Source organism: Lutra lutra, chromosome 6 (genome assembly GCF_902655055.1).
Source record: "Lutra lutra chromosome 6, mLutLut1.2, whole genome shotgun sequence".
In the NCBI taxonomy this organism is placed as follows: domain Eukaryota; kingdom Metazoa; phylum Chordata; class Mammalia; order Carnivora; family Mustelidae; genus Lutra; species Lutra lutra.
Window position 1 is genome coordinate 99,889,050 of NC_062283.1, and position 22,843 is coordinate 99,911,892.

The 22,843-nt window shown below is 44.3% G+C and overlaps 1 protein-coding gene across 1 annotated transcript in view; it reads left to right on the plus strand.

The window, feature by feature from the left end:
* The window catches only part of LOC125102879 (UL16-binding protein 1-like), a 34,807-nt gene that overhangs the window by 7,102 nt on the left and 4,862 nt on the right, over window positions 1-22,843 (plus strand). Inside the window, exon 2 of the mRNA XM_047734483.1 lies at window positions 5,837-5,985. Coding sequence (XP_047590439.1) covers window positions 5,932-5,985 — 54 coding nt within the window. The 5' untranslated portion in view covers window positions 5,837-5,931. The remainder of the gene's footprint in view (window positions 1-5,836; window positions 5,986-22,843) is intronic.

Genomic DNA, 22,843 nt, shown 5'->3' on the forward strand with positions numbered 1-22,843 from the left:
AAAAAAAAAAAAACCACTAACTTTTTTGTCGTTGAAATGTAAAACACCCCCACAGTAAAGTGCACAAACTTTTAATGGTCAGCTTGACGTATTTTTATTTTTATTTATTATTATTATTTATTTATGTATTTATATTTTGTGAGTAAAGCAATAGAAGTTTGTTGAGTGAACGTATAGAAAAAATTTTCAAGAGTGAGAGGGGTCCCGACAGTGTTGTTTAGCTTGATTTATTTTTAAAAATGGAATTCACCTTGGATCACCTGGGTGGCTGAGTCAGTCAAGCATCTGACTTTGGCTCAGATCATGATCTTAGACTCCTGGGATCGAGCCACACATCCGCTTCTCACTCAGTGGGGAGTCTGCTTGTCTCTCTCCATCTGCCCCTTGCCCTGCTTGTACTTTCTTTCTCCCTCTCTCCCTCTCAAATAAATAACAATAGAAAATGGAATCCACCTACACCATCACCTATCAGATTAAGTTAGAGATCATTACCCAATCAGAATCCACTATTCTTGACTTCTGTTACCAAAGACTAGTCTTGTCTGTTTTTGAAACTTACATAAATAGAATCATAGAATATATATTCTTTTGTGTCTGGCATTTTCCTTTCAATATTCTATTTATGAATTACTCATGTTTTTTTTTTCAGATTGAAAATTTAAATTTTATTTTTTATAAACATATATTTTTATCCCCAGGGGTACAGGTCTGCGAATTGCCAGGTTTACACACTTCACAGCACTCACCATAGCACATACCCTCCCCAATATCCATAACCCCACCCCCCCTCTCCCAACCCCCTCCCCCCATCAACCCTCAGTTTGTTTTGTGAGATTAAGAGTCACTTATGGTTTGTCTCCCTCCCAATCCCACCTTGTTTCATTTATTCTTCTCCTACCCCCTTAACCCCCCATGTTGCATCTCCTCTCCCTCATATCAGGGAGATCATATGATAGTTGTCTTTCTCTGATTGACTTATTTCGCTAAGCATGATACCCTCTAGTTCCATCCACGTCGTCGCAAATGGCAAGATTTCATTTCTTTTGATGGCTGCATAGTATTCCATTGTGTATATATACCACCTCTTCTTTATCCATTCGTCTGTTGATGGACATCTAGGTTCTTTCCATAGTTTGGCTATTGTAGACATTGCTGCTATAAATATTCGGGTGCACGTGCCCCTTCGGATCCCTACGTTTGTATCTTTAGGGTAAATACCCAGCAGTGCAATTGCTGGGTCATAGGGTAGTTCTATTTTCAACATTTTGAGGAGCCTCCATGCTGTTTTCCAGAGTGGTTGCACCAGCTTGCATTCCCACCAACAGTGTAGGAGGGTGCCCCTTTCTCCGCATCCTCGCCAGCATCTGTCATATCCTGACTTGTTAATTTTAGCCATTCTGACTGGTGTGAGGTGATATCTCATTGTGGTTTTGATTTGTATTTCCCTGATGCCGTGAATTACTCATGTTTTTATAGCAGTTTATTCTTTATTTCTATTTAATGATTCCTTTGTAAATCCATCACACTTTATCCTTTCTTCTGTGTGAGGTGCCAGGGAAAATGTAAATTTTTTAAACATGGACATTGATTGCCATGTTAATTCCAGCCTGTAATCTTGTCCCTCTGTGTCGTGACATCTGTCTGTCAGCCCAGTTGACTATGATTTCTGCTTATATACTAGTCAACTAGGTCTATAAAGGAAAACTTTTTCTATACTCACAGTACTTCTGACACCAATTATGTTGATTTCTCATGCTAAGCAATTCTCCAGCTCTCTCGAGCTACCAACTGGGTGTCCTACAATTTAACTCAATTCTGATGCTAACTACCCAGAGTTATTACAGATCCTATAGGTTAAGCTTCACTCCCCAAATCTACCCATCACCACCTGCTTCAAATACTGTTGCAGGGAGTGGATCCCCATATTACCCAGTTAGGACTGACTTGGGCACAAATCAAGGTTTCCCACGATTGCCGCCTTGATAATTTGCTATGGAGTTTTATAGAATTTAGGCAAACACTTAACTATTACCGATTTGTTATAAAGGCTATTTTAAGTACAAATACAATATAAATTGAACAGCAGATGAGGTACATAGATCTTCGAGGGTCCTGAGTGCAAAAGCTGTCCCTATGGAGTTTGGCTTATACAACCCTCTTGGCACATGGATATGTTTGCCAATCTGGAAGCTTTCCAAACCCCTTCCATGAGGGTTTTTATGGAGGTTTTATTATGTAGGTATGGTTAATTAAATCATTGGCCATTGATAATTAGCTCAATCCCCAACCCTTCTTCCCTCTCATGAGGTGTGTGCGTGTGTGTGTGTGTGTGTGCGCGCGCGCGTGCGCGCGCGCACGCATATATGCGTTCATGTGTGTGTCTGAGTTCTACCTTTTAATCACATGGTTCCTCTGGCAACCAGCCCCCATTCTATAAGGTTAGCTCATTAGCATAAACTCAGGTGTGATGCAAGGTGCTTATCATGAATAACAAAAGATACTCCTCTCATACCTACTGCACAGGAAGTTGCAAGGATTTTAGACTCTGTGCCAAGGGAGGTCTTGCTGACTCAGTTGGTAGAGCACGTGACTCTTGATCTCAGGATTGAGTTCAAGTTGCCTGTTGGGGGTAGAGTTAACTTAAAAAAATTTTTTTTTAATAATAAATACACCAGTCTTGGGACTGGAAGAGATTATGCTGAGTGAAATAAGTCAAGCAGAGAGAGTCAATTATCATATGGTTTCACTTATTTGTGGAGCATAACAAATAGCATGGAGGACAAGGGGAGATGGAGAGGAGAAGGGAGTTGAGGGAAATTGGAAGGGGAGGTGAACCATGAGAGACTATGGACTCTGAAAAATGATCTGAGAATTTTGAAGGGGTGGGGGTGGGAGGTTGGGGGCACCAGGTGGTGGGTATTATAGAGGGCACGGATTGCATGGAGCACTGGGTGTGGTGCAAAAATAATGAATACTGTTATGCTGAAAAAATAAAAAATTATAAAAAAAATAAATAAATACACCAGTCTTTCTAAAAGAATCTTTTAAAAAAATGATTTGTTTATTGATTGATTTTAAAGAGAGAGAGAGAGAGAGAGAGCACAAAAACAAAGGAGCAGAGGGAGAATCTAAAGCAGACTTCCTGCTGAGCATAGAGCCTGATGCAGGGGTTGATCTCATAATCCTGAGATCATGACTTGAGCCAAAATCCAGAGCTGGCTGCTTAAAGGACTGAGCCACCCAGGCGCCACCCTGCCCCCAAATAATCTTAAAAAAAAAAAAAAAAGAAGAAGAAATTCTGTCAGGACCTGAACCTAAACCAAGAGTCTGACATTTAACCAACTGAGCACCCAATTGCCCACACATATACATTTCCTATTATGTCACATCACTGGCTGCCAAAACAAGATACCACAGGTCTACAACAAACATTTTTTTTTCATAGTTTTTCATACTTCATAGTTCTGGAGTCTGAAAGTCTAAGATCAAGATCTTGGCAGGGCTGGTTTCTTCTGAGGTCTCTCTCCTTGGCTTATAGTTGGACATCTTCTCCCTGTGTCTTCACAGGATCTTCCATGTGACATATTTGGTCTACTTCCTCTTCTTCTTTTTTTTTTTAATAATTTTTAAAATTTATTTATTTGACAGACAGAGATCACAAGTAGGCAGAGAGGCAGGCAGAGAGAGAGGAGGAAGCAGGCTCCCTGCCGAGCAGAGAACCCGATGTGGGGCTCAATCCCAGGACCTAGGATCATGACCTGAGGCGATGGCAGAGGCTTTAACCCACTGAGCCACCCAGGCGCCCCAGTCTACTTCCTCTTCTTATAAGGACACCAATGAGGGGCACCTGGGTGGCACAGTCAGTTGAACAGGTGACTCTTGGTTTGGGTTCAGGTGGTGATCTCGGGGTCCTGGGACTGAGCCTCTTGCAAGCTCTCTCTTTCAAATGGATAAACAAATCTTACAAAAAAAAAAAAGGACACCAATCAGATTGGATTAGGACTATACCCTAATGGCCTCATTTTAATGTAATTATCTTTTTAAAGGTCTTGTCTTTAAATACGGTCACATTCTGAGATAGTAGGGAAGGTAGGACTTTACATACAAATGTGAAGGAACACAAGTCTGTCCACAAAAGCATAGCAATAACTTTAAATTGTACAAGAAAGTGACCATTATTACATAAGATATCTCACTGACTGAAATAAATATATTCCTCATTTTCCTCTCAACTGAATCAAAAAACTGCCAGCAGCCACTCCAGTTCCATCTGAAATGGATGGAAACTGATGGAAAGATCATCAGAGTAAAACCTGACAGGCCTAAATGGCTGTGAGCAAATAGCTTACTTTTGCCAATTTTTCAAAATGACCAAGTCAATACATTGCGAGGGCCCCTTGAAGGGCCATGGGAGGAGGAAGCAGAGTAAAAGAAGTGTTCTGAAGCTGAAGCCTCATTAGCTTCTTAGCAAACCCAACTGTGGTAGAAGATATGTGGCAGACAGATTGTCACCAATGTCTGTTCTCACCACTGAGGGTTGGTTTAACATCGTCACCTTGTCATGGTCTAGATAGACCTGCCAAATAATGGAACAGCTGTGACAACATTACAAAAATTAGTGAGCTACATCGTGCTATCCTCAGAGAGCATCAAAGATCTAGGGGAACACTGGGTTAGACTGTGACAAGATAACACCTGTTCCCCACATGTAGATCCAAGACCCCACCCCACTGTAGGAGTAGACACTTGGCTTGCCCCTCCCCTCACTGCACTATTGTGCCTCCTGGACCAGCGTCCACCATCCCAAGGTCAGAGTAACCCTAGTCCTAACGAGGGGTGGGGGGCTCAACACTTAAAGTATATTGTTTCTGTGTAGACATGGGTCAGCGGACAGGGGCTTGGGTGAGACACATGGCTCACCTCTCCCAAGTCCTTAGCACAACATCCTCCCCCACAGCCAGAGGCCAGCCTGCTACACACTTACCCGATTTGCTACAGATGCAGATGTAAATTAGGATTAAGCTGATGAAGATTGTTGGGATGATCCATGGAGTTTCCAGGATGGATGAAGGCTGGTCGGCATCTGGGACATTAATTGATGGTGCTAAAACAAAAAGTGAAAACCCTATCAAAACAACAACAGCAACCCTGATGATTGCCAGACAGGATGCTTGCGGGGGGAGGGGAGATTGGTGAAAAAGATAAAGGGGTTTAAGAATCCACTTGATGACCACTGACTGATGTATAGAATTGTTGAATCATTATATTGTACATGTGAAATAAATGTATTTTATATGTTAAATATATTTCAATAAAAAATAATAAAATACCTTCCCGAGTACCCACTTTCCCAGGCAGCCCATGTGACCCCCAAATTTATTGATTTGTGATGTGGTAGCCCCTCTATCAGATCCCTACTATCCCCCCTCCCTAGTCACACATTCTCCCCCACCTTCTCTCCATCCGATTTCCAAACTCTAATTCATACACAGGTGTAACCCCTACACGGTTCAAGTCCCACATTGGGCTTAGCCTAAGGTCAAAGTTCAACCTGTAATCCTTTGGCTTCAGAGCAATTTACTAGCTGAATGGCTTCATTTCTGATTCATAGGATTGGCTGAGTAAAATGCTTCCTGGGGAAATATCATCCAGCAGTTCCTAATTTATCTTTTATACATTTCTGTGTCTTGGGAAGCTAAGGCTTTTTACAAAAACTTTGGCAAATCTGAGGCAGTTTTATTTTATTATAGGTTCATATATCATTAAGTCATTGGTAATCCATCTTATTTTTTAAAATGTATTTTATTTATTTATTTTTAATATGTTTTTTAAGTAGCCTCCACACCCAGCATGGGGCTTGAACTCACCACCCTGGGATCAAGAGTCTGATGCTCCACCAACTGAGCCAGCCAGGTGCCCCTCTTGCTAATCATGTGGAAGTGGGACCAGCCTGCTGTGGGGAACCTCTGGATGTCACGGACAAAGGTACGGGGCCTCAGTATGCATAGCCATGTTTATCTGTCCTATGGTACCTGCTTGGCAATGTGGGTAGAGAAAGAGAAACATGGTTTGAAAAGTAGGGACTGTGCCTAGTCCAACAGGAAATTATTCTAATCATCAAATGATTCTCTTTGCCCTTCTCCTCACAGCTAAAGATATGTGAATAGTTTTCTATTGCTGTGTGACAGATGACCAGCTCATCTGCTTTAATGGCACTCAGTCATTAGCTCACAGATCTGTAGGTCAGAAGTCTAGCATGACGAGTTTGGGTTCTCTGCTTGGGGTCCCACAGGGCTGTGATTAAGATGTTGGTGAGGTCCCAAGTGATCCTTAAAAGAAAAGAGTTGAGGGGTGCCTGGGTGTCTCAGTCGGTTGGACATCTGCCTTCGGCTCAGGTCATGATCTCAGGGTCATGGGTTCAAGCCCTACATTAAGCTCACTCCTCAGCAGAGAAGTCTGCTTCTCCTTCTCCCTCTACCCCTGCTCGTGTGCTCTCTCTTGCTCACTCACTCTCTCTTTAAAAAAATATAAATAAGTAAATGAATAAAAGAAAAGAGTTGAATAGGAGAAGTTTGCCCCTTCAGATGCTCCAAGAAGCCAAATTTGTGGCTTTCTTCAAATCCACATGAAGGTATTCAGTGGACATCTGGGGTTAGAAAAGCTCCCAGTCAGATCAGCCCCTGTCAGAAAGCTCTATTATGGGGTGCCTGGGTGGCTCAGTCATTAAGCGTCTGCCTTCAGCCCAGATCATGATCCCAGGGTCCTGGGATCAAGCCCCGCATCGGGCTCCCTGCTTGGTGGGAAATGTGATTTTTCCCTCAGACTCCCCCCTGCTTGTGTTCTGTGTCTCATTTTCTCTCTCTCTCTCTCTCTCTCTGTCAAACAAATAAATAAATAAGATCTTAAAAAAAAAAGTGGGGATGCCTGGGTGTCTCAGTCCTCGGATGTCTGCCTTTGGCTCAGGTCATGATCCCAGGGTCCTGGGATCGAGCCCACATCAGGCTCCCTGCTGGGCAGGAAGACTGCTTCTCCCTCTTCCACTCCCCCTGCTTGTGTTCCCTCTCTCACTCTCTCTCTCTCTCTGTCAAATAAATAAATAAAATCTTAAGAAAAAAAAAAAAAAGAAAGCGCTATTGCAAAAAACCACAGTTCAGTAGGAACATGCAGTCTGCTTACAGGGGTCTTGTCCAGGCCAATAAGGCTGCAAAGTGGGAGGCAAGCCCTGCAGGGACTCAGGGGTGTTTTGGTGGAAGCATCCACTGGCAAGGAGGTCAGTTTTCTCATAGGTGTCCCCCTGAAATTGCTTAGAGTAGCCAGATCTGGCTGCTGATTTGGTGTGTGCTTGACAAGTCTGTGCCCCTCGATTTCTTCATCTGTGAAGTGGAATCATAGGAAGGATTGGCTCTTAACCTTAAGAGAGGAGTTTGAAAGTCAACGCCACACACGAACTAGGTCCCAAACTCTCATACCTCTCATTTGTTCTTCTAAGGGCCTGTGCATCTTTCCTAAAAATCATGTCTTCACTCTCCCATAAGAGGCCTGTATCCTTGTTCCCCTTTCTCTGTTAAGATGGTATTTAAGACAATTCTAAACAGCCTCAGGAGTTATTTTGTCCCTGGGCCTATCCCATGTGCACATGAGGTATACATAGTAGTAAACTTACGTTTCTTTTTCTTGTGTTAATCTGTCTTATGACAGGGGTCTTGGCCAAGAACTCAGAAGGGTAGAATGAAAATTAATTTTCTTCCCCTGCAATATGAATATTTAAAAAAAAAAACAACTTCCTGTCCCATCTGAGGATTTATCTGGCATGTGCTGTGGTAGTCATGAGTACTCAGCCCTCAGGTCTTCAACTGCAGGGCACTCACGTGACCACGGGCCCCGAGCCCCACTCTGAAGCCCATTGCTGTGGATGTGTCATGGTCACTCTCCCTAGGGCTGCTCCCAGCCGGACAGGGAACTAAGGCAGACCTCTTCCTGGGAGACGAGGGACTTTTCTGATGGCCCACTTCTACTTAAGCGGTCTCCTGAGACCTTGTAGGACTTTCCCTAGACTAGATGGCAGTACAGGATGCCACCACCCAAACTCTGCCCCTCCTGCACTTGGGGTCTGAACAGCTTTGATCTGAATGGTCTCCCGGAACCCTCAGGCTTCCGCCATTATTCTCATGGGGGCTTCCCCCATTGAAACCCCTGCATGTTAATCCCATCTATGTTTCTGCTTCTAAGGACTGACCATCAGATGGTTTTACTGCCTGAAATTCTATGTCATATTATTTCAAGTTCTGATAACAACGAAAATTGCACATTTCCTCTAAACATCAAAAGTGATAAGCTGTGTTACTTGGTCATTTGGGCCTTAAATTCTTCTGCAAATTCAGCTTGTTGAATTGGTTTTCATACTATGTAAGTAATTTGGGCAATGCTGTAAAATGACATGTTTTGTTTGGTCATAGCTCTCGAAAACAGAAATTGCATCAAAATGTTATTCATTTGTGAAATCTTGAAAAAGTTTCATATCTTCAGGGTAATTCTGAAGCTTTGTTTCAGTTAGCACAGGAATCCATAAAGAGGTAGAGAGCACCGACTCTGACCTGAAAGGTGTAGGGAGGTAAAACTATTAATAAGCCAAAGTTCAAGCTTCTTTGGTAGACCTGTTCTTGAGTAAATTTCTCAGTCCCTGTGGAAGAAGGTCCTGGACTTTCTGCTTCTCAAGAGCACCATGACGTCTGGGAAGGGGACACTGTCTACGTCATCGCAGCTGAATAGCTCCTTACAGTCTTTTGCCCACAGGTGCATAGGCTTTCATATGTACCAGGGACCCACCTGAAGGTCCAGCCTGATCTTTTGATGTATTATAATAGGATATGGATTTACAACACCAAATAAGAAGTAACTGCAAAACCAAAATCAAACTGAAAGCTAATCAAGTCTCTGGATCTAACAGCTGGTTTATAGAAAATATTGTCAGCAGAACAATAGAAACAGGCACAGGGATGCAATCAGCAAAGTCTAAGATACAAAAATTTTATAGGACCATCTTGTTTCTTCAACACATTAAGTACAAGGAGAAAAGTAAGAAGGCAGAGCATAAAAATGAAACCAGGCTGTCCAGATCTGGACCGAGTCATGAGCGTGGGATTGAAGCAAAGGGGGTGAGCACCACTGAGGGAAACTGTAGGGGTTGGATGGGGAGAAAAGATCCTTTTAAGTCCCCCAGGCTCTGTGACCCCACAAGGAAACCTCCGAAGGGTTGGGCTGCCAGAGGGAGGAGCGTCCCTTCTCCATCCCTCCATCCTCAGCTCCTGATCCTCAACCTGATCCCCTTCCAACTGTCTGAGGTTTAGGGACAATGGCAAATTCTCCAGACCACTGTGTCCCCTGCTGCCAGATGTGTTCATTTGACAAGCATTTTGGGGGCAGCTACTGTGAGCAGAGCATGGGGCTGGGTAGAGGGTGAACTGAAAGAGTACAAGACAGTTTCTGCCCCCTGGGACCTTACAGTCTAGCCAGAACCACAGGATGGTTAGCAGAAAGGGAATAGGCAAAGCTTTGGGGCATGTGATCAATGAATGGCCTGGTTAGAGGCCTTCTGTGAAGAAGGCAGGACTTAGCAACAGGAGGGGTGAAGAGTGGGAGGATTTGAAGGGGGAGTCTTAAATCGAGACTCTGCTTTCCAGAATGTCCAGAGAGTGAGGGGAGCAGTGTGAAGGAGGATTGCCACTTTGGGGTGATAAGAGTCAAAAACAGAGAGTAAGATGGGCTCTCCAGGGCCTGAGTGGGAACAACTTCCCTGGGCACCGACCTAGGAATCCACAAGCCCCACTAAAACACATGTGGAAGACAGACAGACAGACAGACATGCCTGAACAAAGAAAGAGGCAAAGCCCTATGCATCTGGTTCCCAAGATTTAGAAAAGGATGAAAAGGACCTGCCTATCTTCCTTCACCAAGACAGAAACGTTCCCAGCAGGACCGTGGGGACACAGCATGGCAGGACGATGATGAGTTCAGTGAGAGAGAAGAAACTGTGCCTTCCAAGAACCATCCCACAGCCATGTTTGCAAGCCGGTAATAGCCAGGATGTCATCCAGGGACGCCCGGGTGGCTCAGTGGGTTAAGCATCTGACTGTCGGTGTCAGTCTGGTTTTGATCTCAGAGTTCTAAGTTCCAGCCCTTCCTTAGGGGCCTACTTAAAAAAAAAACCAAAAACATATTATCACCAGGGGTCAGAGGGAGGGATTGTGTGACACCAGGCCTGAAGCCATTCCCTCTTCCTGACCTTCGAGATCTTGCTCCTCTTTGGGAGATGGGACCCCCAGCAGCAGAAGCAGGAGGGAAAGAGGGGATTCTGGGCTCGGGACTCACCCCCGTCATGTATTGGCGTAATGTAGCTTGTGTGGACTTCTGTAGTGACGCCAGGGACGCCAGGGAATTTAACGGCTCCAGATGGCAAAGGCCCTCCCCTCAGAGCGGTCACAGGCAACCCGTTGAAATGTTTCTGGGCAGTTTGGGACTCCAGGGTTGTTCGTTGGCCTCCAGGGCCCAAGGCCCCTGAGCCTTTCTCTGCAGGTTCTCAACTGCCAAGGAAGCAAATGCAGATTGAAAAGTCAGCAGGAACACAACTTCATCCTTGCTCACCCATTGTTCTCTTTTACTTTCACTCTCCAGGGGCAAACTCTTTTCCCAATTTGTCTTTTAACCCACCAAACTTGGTTTTCCATTTTAGTAATTGCATAAAGGGCTGTCCTGCTCTTCAGTACTTCCATTCACTCACTGGTGAATCATGGATTTCCTTCCCTGTCACACACACGTCTACTTCTTCTTTTTCTTCTTCTTCTTTTTTTTTAAACGGTTGCATAGAATGTCCTATGGTCTGCCCTCAACACTTGGAAAATACTTTCTTAAGGAGACTGATTCCCTTTCTATCTGATACATCAATCTAGTTCATTGGAGAAAACCCTGGTATGTTATGAATCCATTCTATTTCATGAATCTATTCTATGTCATGAATAACTGCTCAGCTATGCATTTAATCAGGTTCCTGCTCTGTGTCCTCTGGGAGCAGGGACGAAATACTCACTGAGGTGGGTTCCTGTGACGTGTTTCAGATGAGGAACTGCACATGGCACAGAGCCTGGGGCCACAATGAATGAGGAGTTTACAGGGCCAGCAAGGACCGTCACTTTTCCTGGGCTATCCAGTTCCCCATCCTTAGCCTTACCACACTGCGTGGTAGATATTTATTAAATACATGTATATTCAGTAAATGTCCCTTTTCTGGCCTTAATGAAAGGGGTATCAGTCCACCATCATCAATAGATGTTAAAATCATGGGCTGAAAGGTTTTTGGGGAACGGGATATTCACGTAGAGAATAAATTTCAACCCACATTTAAAAAAAAAGATTATTCGTTTATTTTAGAAATGAATCCATTCTATGTCATGAATCCATTCTATGCCATGAATAACTGCTCAGCTATGCATTTAATCAGGTTCCTGCTCTGTGTCCTCTGTCAGCAGGGATGAAATACTGAGGTCGGTTCCTGTGGCCTGTGGTTCAGATGAGGAACTGCACATGGCACAGAGCCTGGGGCCACATTGAATGAAGAGATTAGGTCAACAAGGGTTGCCAGTTTTCTCTGCCTACTCAGCTCCCCGTCCTCAGCCCTGCCACACTGCCTAGTAGATATTTATTAAACACATGTATATTCAGTAAATGTCCCTTTTCTGGTCTTAATGAAAAGGGTATCGGTCCAACATCATCAATAGATGCTAAAATCATGGGCTGAAAGGTTTTGGGGAACAGGATATTCACATAGAGAATAAATTTTGACCCACATTAAAAAAAAAAAAGATTTATTCATTTATTCTAGAAAGAGAGCACACATGCTTGCCAGAGTGAGTAGGGGGAGGAGCAGAGGGAGAGGGAGAGAAGCAGACTCCCCAGTGAGCACAGAACCTGCCTCAGGTGGCTCCATCACACAGCCCTGAGATCAGGACCTGAGCCAAAACCACAAGTCAGACACTTAATGGACAGAGCCACCCAGGGCCCCTCTACCCACACGTTTAACAGCAAATGTCACACATAAACTCAGCTTTTATCACCACCGTCATCATCATTTTTGTTAGTCTTTGTATCTATTGACATTCTGGAGACTGGCCTGGGACTAACTCACCTGGCTTCCTTTTACCCTGGCTGAACAAAACTTCTACCCCCTTGAAAAACAAACAAACAAACAAACAAACAAAAACAAACAAACAAAACTTCCATCTCCTTATGCATGCGGCTGTGAGGTTGTCATTTTCGGTTTTTTAAGCTCTCAGTCCAATGGTGGCCATGACCAAGATGGCCTTAATGTTCTAGTTCCCAGCTGGACTGAATTTAAATAATCTCCTTACTGGCTCCAGGCTCCTCATCTCCCTTTTCTTAGAACATTTGATTTATTTTTATTTTTTCTTTTTACCTTTTAAGTAGGCCCCATGTCCAATGTGGAGTCCAATACAGGGCTTGAACTCATGACCCTGAGATGAAGACCTGAGCTGCTATCAGGAGTCAGATGCTTAGCTTAACCAAGACTGAACCACCCAGGAGCCTCTAGAACACATTTTAAAAAATGTGTAATTGTAAATTCTTTCTCCTCTTACCAGCTTTATAGCCCATGACTATCTTTCTCAAGGCCCTGGGAACAATCTCTTTCAAATATGAACATCGAAGGAGATAGGGTCCTCACTTCCCTTCTCTGCAGGAGGGAAGGATCCTATCTTTGACTAGAAGACCATCAACTGGGGGGCTTAAGCAACAGAAATATTTTCTTTCTTCCTTTTTTTTTTTTTTGAAAGAAGTAGCATGATTTTATTGAAATGTTTTAGTACAGTTTTGGATGATCTTAAAAGCCCATATTCTAAACTAATACAAGCACTGCAAATGATAGATTCCTGAATCTAGTGGGCATCTAAGCAGAGGTTAGTTCTAACAGGAGTATCTGCAAGTTTATTAATGCCCTTTCAGTTGGAGGACGAGCAGCTTTGGTATTTGTGTATTTCTGTGGCTCCCCTTTCTGGCTGGATACACATGAGTCTAGGCCCATTTAGCAGAGTTGGACAGAAGTGATACATTTGGTGTTTTCTCCTAATGTTTGCACACAAGCAGCAAGGGCTACGCAAGTTTTGGGATCGGGCCACTCCTGAGGCCACCTTCATCTTTTTGAACTGAAACCATCAAGTACTTGAGGTCTACATTGCCACTGTGTAGGGCCAAGTATAGTAGAATTAGTTAATATATCAGTTAGTTAATATTTCAACTACTTGAATATTTCAACTACTTCAATATTAGTTAATATTTCAACTACTTGAAAACAAAAAGGGAGGCTAAAAGAAACAATTAGTTGTTAATTCAATAATGATAATGCAAATTTTTATCTGAAGATTATTTTGAAACTAGCTCTCTATCTTAGACTCAATCTTAAGAGGAAATAATACGATGTTTAAATCAACTTTTTTCAGTCATGTCAACATGTCTACACTGTATGCCAAGGCTGGCTACCTGTGTGTGTTTGTAACTACTTAGCAACTCCATTTTCATTGGTCTGTGCATAGAAATTCCAAGAAATAGATAACCCTCATTTATGGAAACTAAAAATTACATACATCTAAGTAGGCTCTTTGCATTATCAAATCAACTCTTCCTAGATAGAGTCAATCTATATGACATAGCTAACTCCACCAGGCTAGAATACCATTGTTTGTCTCAAAAACCACTTTAAGGAACAGGAAAATGCTCATCTCTGCAATGATCAAACATTTTCTCCCAGTTCTAGAGAATGGAAGTCTGTGGTCAAGTTGCGGGCAGCTTGGTTCCCCTGAGACATCTCTCCTGGACTCCCACGTGGTAGCCTTCCTGCTCTGTCCTCACGTGGCCTATCCTCTGTATGCACCCACTTCTGATGTCCCTTACCCTTCTCAGAAGGCACTCGTCCAACTGAATCAGGACCCCACTGTTATGAGCTCATTCATCCTTAATTAACCCCTTAAAGGCCCCGTCTCCAAAAACAGTTACCCTGGGGGGTAGGGCTTCAACTATGACTTTTGGGGGGCGGGCACGGTGGATTCCATAACAGAGACTAACTTTGATGGGAGCCACTTAGCAAACACAGGTGGTCTAATTACAGAGAATAATATTTAAAAGCTCAGGAAATAACTCCATGTGCTCAGCACATCCTGTTGCTCAGCTTCAGGACTTTCCCACTAACTTCCTCACCTCTTGAACACCCTCTGCTCCTTGTTTTAGTGGAGTGGTCTTCAGGGTGAGTTCTGGCCTCTCTCCCCTATTACAACAGCCTTCAGTAAAGTCTTCTTGGCCGGCTCAATATTGTCTCATGCAATTTTTGTTTTTGACAGTTGGTAGGTACAGATGCAGATGGGTTCTCTTTCCTATTAACATCCATGATTAGTTTCTGCATACTTTCCTCCTAAAAGTTACCCTGTTTGTTATGAGTGTCTGTGCTTTATTTAGCAGAAATTACCTTGTTCCTTCAGAGCTCTCAGGGAATTATATTGTGTTGGTGCCAGAATAATTTTAGGAGTATGTTTCCCCCCAACATTTGTAAGATAATTTGTAAACATACAAATTGATAGAATTTTACAGTGAACACCAGTATACTGCTCCCTCTAAGATGCTACAGTTAACATTGCACTATAAAGGCTTTATCACAGATTATCTACCTGGTCATTCTTCCCTTCTTCCATCAAAGTATCCTATTTTTGATGCATCTCAAAGTGGAAAACACTAAAAAGTTGGTCCTAAATGCTTCAGCATGCATGTTCATAAATAAAGTTCTTGTCTGCCTTTGAATATGACCAAAAGGAATCAGTGAATCTTATGAAAACTGGGTTATCATGAATCATTAATATCAACAATTAACTACAACATATTCATCCTAATAAAATATTAGTTAATGCCAGTCTATTGCTTTCAAAGTTCACTGAGATCATTCTAATTTGATCTTCACAGTGTTTCTGTATAGATGTAATCCCCTCTTGCTGGCTTCTGAAATTATGGGAGAGAAGTTGTGTGGAGCAAGGCCAGATGTCTGCGCCCCACAAAGAGGGGGAAGGGTAAGCTGGTGGAGGACAACGCATCAACACACTTGCACTGTATACTCAGGCCTTCCAGTGCGGCCTACTTGCTGATTCCTGCTCTCACGCTCATCTTTGTACTGACTCCAGCTCATCCCTTTGTCTAGATTATTTTTTCTATCTGAACAAGTGGTAAAATTCCTGTAGGGCTCAGATAATGTCACCTGAGTTTTCCCAACCATTTCTAACAGAATTAATTTCATCTCTTCTATGTTCTAAGAGTTCTGGCTGCTCTACGAATACCATTCGGTGTTCTAGGCGCATGTACATCTGGCTGGCTCTCATCCTGGGTTGATTAGCTCTCTTAGTTCTCTTCCTCAGAGAACACGGAACATTCTTGTCACTTTAGTTCTTTAGGAGAAGATCTTAAGTATTCTGTGTTCTGTGATGTTTAGGAATTAGATGTTCTGTGAATGTTTAAGGAATTGATGTATTGTATTACTTTGGACATAGCATGCGCTGAGGATAGCCTCTCCTTGGTGTTAGGGAGTTGACAAAAGCCTTCACTGGATATCTCTCAGGCCTACAATCCATGGCCCTAACCACGTCTCTGTTCTCCTGAGCAACCCTGCCCCGCCCTTCCTCACGGAGTCTCCTCTTGATCTATAACTAACTAGGTATAAAAGAGCTCCTGCTCTTTCCTCAGATATTTCCTGTCTTGGACAACCTTGGCTCTGAAGGGGAGAGAAGAGTCCTGGTATTTCACTTTCCTTGGCGTCCCTACTGGCAGCTTCCTTAGATGCGATGAGGCTCCTGTGACAGTTTCTTTAAAGCTCTGCAGGCTTTCCTTGAGCCATATGTCAATGTGCTCCCAGTGTCCACCGACTTCCCCTTTGCAAAGCCACCCGCACAGTTTGTTCCACTTCCAAGTACAAAAATCTGTGAATTGTGACATTGAAGTGCATTGAAGTTGTGAATTGTGGCATTTTCTAACTCTGAAAGTGGGGGAAGGTCTGAGGTGTGCACAGACTGGAGAAAGCCTAGCCTCAAGTGGAGTTTCCCTAGGTCCTTCAACAAATGCAGGTTTCTCTCCTGAAGACCCGAGGATGATGTGAAGACCAGAGAGTGCAGCTCAGCTCGGTAATAATCAAAACAATGAGCAGACATATTTTTACTTTCTCTTTCTCTCCTGGAGTCCTGGGAGCTAGCTGTCTCTTAGCTGGGACCCTGGTCATTGCCAGCTGTTTCCTACTGAAGGCACTCTCTGTTGATCACCTATATTATCCTACTGGTTCAGGGTACATGGAAAAATTATTTCCTTATTTATATAATATTATATTATATATTTATTATATAATAATAATTACATATATTATATTATATTATTTCTTTATATCTGTTGGTGCTTATTTCCCCAAAAGTTAATGGCTTAGAACACCAATAACCATTTGTTATCTCCCATAGTTTCTGTGGGTCAAGAATTCAGGAGCAAGAGCGTTGGCAGTTCTGGCTCAGAGTCCCCCATGAGGTTGCAGTCAAATGTTAACTGAGGTTGCTCTCATCAGAGGGTATGACTGGGGTACAGGTGGGGATATCAGGCATACAGGTTCCACTGATGCTTCTAAGCTGGATCCCTCCTATGGCTGTTGGCAGGAGGCCTCAGCTTCTCATCACAAGGAATTCTCCATAGGACTACTTCAGGAAAATGACAGTTGGGGGTCCCCTGGATGGGTCAGTCAGTTAAGCATCTGCCATAGGCTCAGGCCAAGATCCTAGGAGCCCTGTGTCAGGCTCCCTGCTCAGCATGGAGTCTGCTTCTCCTTCTCTCTCTGCCCCTCCCCCTGATGGTGTTCTCTCACTCTCTCTCTTGCTGTCCCTCTCAAATAAATAAAATCTTAAAAAAAAAAAAAGTCACGAGAGTTGGCTTTCCCCAGAGTGAGAGAACCAAGAGGGAAAGGTGGAAACATCAATGTCTTTTGTGATGTGGACTAGAAAGTCATGTTTTAGTATTTTCATTCTATCCTGAGAGTTGCACCCATCATCCCTGTTCAGTATGGCAGGGATTACACAAGGGCATGAGTACCAGGAGGCCAGAATCACTGAGAGCCATTTTGAGGGTAGGCTGTCACCATTCTTTTACTTGGGTCTTCCTTATCTTCACAGGGCTGGCCCTGTGGACAGAGAGGGACAGTACACAACAAAAGTGGGAGTCAGAATCCAGAAGGAATGCCTCAAACAGAAGTTATTTGGATGGCACTGGAATTGAGGAAAACATAAGGAAATATTTTTTCCATGTACCCGGAACCAGTAGGATAAGACAGGGGATTAACATAGAGTGACTTCAATAGTCACTCTAACAGTTGGCATTGGCCAGGGTCCCAGCTAAGAGGCAGCTCACTGTGGTCCAGGATAGACAGAAAGGGAAACAATAACTCCCTATTTTCTTTTTAAGATTTATTTATTTATTAGCGAGGAGTGAGCACAAGTAGAGTGAAGGGCAGAGGGAGAGGCAGACTCCCTGCTGAGCAGGTAGCCCAGTGAGGGACTCCATCCTGAGACTCCGGGATCATGACTTGAGCCAAAGGCAGATGCTTAATCCACTGAGCCACCCAGGCACCCATCTTCCCATTGTTTTGATTATTACTGAGATGAGCTGAACTCTCTGGTCTTCACATCATCCTTGGGTCTATAGGAGAGAAACCTGTGTTTGTTGAAGGACCTAGGGAAACTCCACTAGGGGCTAGGCTCTTCCCCGTCTCTGCACACCTCAGACCTTCCCCCACTTTCAGAGTTAGAGAATGCCACAATTTACAGTTTCAATGCAATTCCATATCACAAGCCTCTCCTCATGGCAATCAGTGTATTTGGCCCTGTATTTTTTTTTTTTTTTCAAAATAAAACAACACCTTAAAATGAATATATTTACTTTGTTTTAGGAGGATGTACTTGGTTCTCAAAAACCTAAAGGAACTAATATTTCTACTGAGGGAGACCGACAGTACCACTTGTTAGACCACACTGGTCAGAGACATTAAAACACAAGAGGAGCCATGCTTGATTCTCTCCAGGAGGGGATTGAAGACTTCATGGGAGATAAATCCTGGGAGAATATAGTATTTAGCCAGGTAGGACAATGGAGAAAGTGATTTCTGGGGAAAGAATAAAGATAAACTAAAGAGCTGACAGGCATCTATGAGTCAAAAATATAAATTCAGGATTACTGGACCATGAGTCGTTGTAGAAGATCTTATAGCAAAGAGAGGTGTCAGGAGAACAGGTGGGAAATATCTGGAGTCATAGATGCTGCACAGAGAAAATCCACAAGACACCCGACCAGTAATCCATCCATCCATGCACCCATCCATCCATCCATCTATCCAACCATCCATCCATCCATCCATCCATCCATCCATCTCTGCATTTCCTAACATATATTTTCTCTCTCCCCACCCCATGTTCAAAAGGGGTAGTTTGTAGCATTCTTAGCATTCTAGGTCCAGACCCAGAGAATGTTCCATGACAGATCCAAGGTGCTGTATGAGCCACTCTGCCATCAGCATAGATTCCAGCAGATTTAATGGTGCCTGAGGTATCAATGGTAGATAGGGATGCTATTGGTTTCTACAGACTTTTTTTTTCATTTTTCACTTTGGAACAGGTTTTATTTAGATTAAAAGTTTTTCAATTAAGTTTTTAGTTTGAGATAACTGTACACTAAATTCATCGACAGGTCATAGAAATAATAGAGATGTCCCAGGTATTCCTTTTCTAGTTTCTCTCAAGGGTAACAAATTACAAATACTGTGGTACAATATCACACCCAGGATACTGACATGGATACAATGTACATCTTATTCCAAGTAAAGATAATACTGGAGCCTTTGGCAAGGCTTTAGGGGTAGGGCACAGTGTAGACCTTTTCCGATTTGGAGCAAGGCCCTGCCATCACCTACAGATAACTATTCTCTTTTCGAAAAACCGATCTTGGCCTGCTCAGGGCCTTCATGGGGACTGAACACTGACTCTGGGCCACTGAGGCACCAAGTGACCTGGGCTCCCCCTCATGAGCTTGGTGCTTTCTGGCCCATCAAGTCTGAGAGTGGGTAAGCACAGCAACACTCCATTGTCAAATGGAAAGAGTAAGTACATGATATGGCCTAATCAGGCCCTGGGGCATAAGCAATTTACATGAATAGGTTGCTTGAATGCTCATGGTCCCCATTCCTACCCCACAGCCTCCTCTCTCCCAACCTGTACCTATGGCCTCATGGGAAACTCCACCTATCAGAGACAGAGGAAGACAGGACTGGTGTTGGGTTTCCAGATGCTTCTGTACGATCCACAGGTACCACCTGAAAAGGAACAGCTTCAGCATTATAGCCCTTCTCCAGACTATTCCCGAAGGACAGTGGGTAAGGGAAATGTTCTGAGTGGGTACGGCGTTGGGCAGTATCCTGGGTGGTACACTTTCCTGGGAAGGAGAAATGCACACATATGCAATTAGATGCCTATTTCAATGGTTTGGCTGGATGGCCAGGGACTTGGAAAATCCAATTGGAAGCACGGTGACATAGAAATTTGGGGGAGAGGTATGCGGATAGAATTCTCTGAGAACAGAAGGATATTTGTGTCCCATGGGAATGCTCCCCAAAGGGCGACCTCAGAAGAGGATTTTAAGCATCAAGTAGCTAGGATGACCACTCTGGGGCTATCAGTCAGCTTGATTCCCCAGGCAGCCCACGTTGCCCAGTGGGGCTCAGGAACAGAGGGGCAGGAATGGATGTCAGGCACAGGCTGAGTAGCACAGACCTGCACTCACCAAGGCTGAGCGGGCTGTGCCCACTGCTGAGTGCCCACCCTGCCAGCCGCAGAGACCCACACAGCCCTGATATGGCACCGTTCCCTGGGGTGATCGGCCCGCTGGCAGGTTCACGACCCTGGACCACTTCCATCACAGGAAGTCACAGCATTCCTCTTTTTTGAAATAGATACTTACCGTGATACTGGTTTGTCTTCTTAGCCTGCAATGTTTTTGCCAAAACTACCATCCGTGGACCTACAAAATTCTTTATCCCACCCTCACTGTCTTCCTTAACTTCTTGCTTCTGATCAAGGAACTCGGTTCACAAGAAAGGGAATGTGGCAGTGGGCCCATTGCTCATGGACTTACTGGATTTACCATGTCCATCCGTCCGTCCGCCCCTTCCACCCCACCTTCGGAAGCAGCTGGCTTGGCAGACTGGTAGACAGTGGCACTGCTGGCTAGGTGGTAATGCATTGCAGGGGTGAGGCCAAGCCCTCTGGAAAGAAGGCTGTATATGCTGTGAGTCCAACTCCTCTCCCTGGGATTGAACCCTAGACCCTCTCCTCTTAGCTCCTGGGTGGATTCCTCTTCCAGTTGGCATCTCACAAGGAGCCTGTGCTGTTCTCGCCCCAATGGGAGTAATGTCTGCCACAGGTGTGCCTGTCCTCCCCCCCCCCCACTCGCCACCCCCCCTCCCCGCCCCACCCTCCCCTGCAAATAATCTGTGCAAAGTCAGGCCGATTTTTCTAAAACCCTCCAGCATCAAGAAGTCTTAAGTCTTGCTTCCCACCAGGCACTCTCTCCCTCTTCTGTCCTCCTCCTCCCATCTCCTGGTACTACTTTTTCAACCATGTTGCTCTTTTCCATCTTCCTGACTGCCCAGAGGCCCACTGTCACTCAACAAAGGACCCAGGGCAGAAGGGAGCTTGGGGAGGATTGGTGAGACAGGGAGAGGCTTCTATTTAGGATCCCACACCCACTTCTGCCCTGGTCTTAACCCTGTCTCCCCGCAGGACCGTGGTATTCAATTTCCTCAAAAATTTTAGCAGGTTGTCCCCAAACCTTTTGCCCCGCCCACTCTGGGAGGTGCCCTAGCTTTATGCCACTTACTGGGACCCGGTCGTATTTCCTGAAATATTTCAATCTTCTCTCCATTCACCAGTCCACCCTGTCTTTTCTGTCTTCATTCCCACTTTCCAAATAATCCCTTCTTGTGGTCAAAAAGTGTAAACTTCCAGTTATAAAATAAACAAGTCATGAGATGTAATGTATAATATGGTACATAACTATAGCTAATAATACACATACAAATATTGAGTCTTGTAAACCTCAAAATAATTTGTTATATGTCAGTAATATCTCAATAAGAAACGTTAAAGGTAAATGAAAAGAAGGGATGATTCTTTTTTTGGTGGTGCAGGGATGGGATGATAGATTCTATGCCTTTTGTTATGGGTTGAATTGTGTTCCCCCAAAAGTTATGCTGAAGTCCTAACTTGTGGTTTGGGAAGGTGATTTTATTTGGAAATAGGGTCTTTGCAGCTGTAACCACATGAAGACGAGGTAATTAGGGTGAAACACCGTCCACAGGACTGTTGTCCTTGTAAGAGGGGACCAGAGACAAACAGGGAGGAAGTCATGTGGATACACAGAGGCAGAGAAAGAAGCCAGCCCTGTGACAAAGGAGACAGAGATCAGAGGACAGCCGCCTGGAGTCAAGGAATGCCAAGCATGGCAGGAAAGAGACAGAACATGGCTCTGCGGATGCCTTGCTCTCAATCTTCCAGCCTTCAGAACTGGAAGAGAAGAAAATCCTGTTTTGTATTATTTTTTCTTTTTAAATTTATTTTTCATTGAGATATAATTGATATACAGCATTATATTAGTTTCCGATGTACAACGTAATGGTTGGATATTGTATATATTGTGAAATGGTCAGCACAATAAGTCTTGTTTTGAGATCCACCCTCTCAATAACTTTGAAATATACAACACAGTATGGTTAACTACAGTGAACATGTTGTACACTATATCCACATGACTTTTTAAAGTTATAACTGGAAACTTATATCTTTTGGCCCTAAGAAGGGATGATACTGATGGTGGAAATGAAGATTTAAAAGATAGGGTGGTCAGGACAATGGGTTGAAGAGGAGCCGACCGGTACTATGAGAAAGGGTTGATATATTCTAGGAAATACGGCAGGGAGATGGGCGGGTCCTAGGACGGAGTCAACCTGGAAGTGATAAATTATCTGCAGAAACTGCAAATCGCAGTAGAGTGTTGCCTTGAGGAGCTGCCCGGGGCGAATGGGTTGGTCTGGGGGCTCCAGCGTCCTTCTCGTTCTCCTGCTCTGGTTTTTCCTGCCGGTCTGTCCTACAGCAGACTGCAGCCGTGAGTTCAGAAGTGGAACCCGGGGGTGGGAGCGAGGTGTTGGGGAGTGAGCAGTAAGACCGGGGAGGGGAAATGGTGTCCGAGGAGCGGTTCTGGAATCTTCTCGCCCCGATGGCACGGAGCCCTTCCCCTCAATTATTCTCTGAGGGCCGCTTTCTGCCTGGAGGGTGTCTGTGGGCGGTTGTCGCCTGGGCCAGGAGAAGGACTGAAAACAGAGGCAGCTTCTGGGCACCTGGGTGCCTCAGTCGGTTAAGCGTGGGACTCTTGATTCGGGCTCAGGTCATGATCTCAGGGTCCTGAGATGGAGTCTCAGGACCCTGAGGCTCTGTGCTCAGTTGGAGCTGTGTCGGAGATTCTCTCCCTCTCCCTCTCCCTCTGCCCCTTCCCTCTGCACTTTCTAAAATAAATCATGAATCTTAAAAAAAAAAAAAAAAAAAAAAAAAAAAGGTGGGGGGGTGGGGAGGAGGAGGACGAGGCGGGTAAGAGGAATCTGAGGGCTAGGGAGAAAACTCAGAAAGTTCGGCCAAGCGCTGGGGGCCAGGGAGCACAGCGGAGGGAGAGAGGGCAC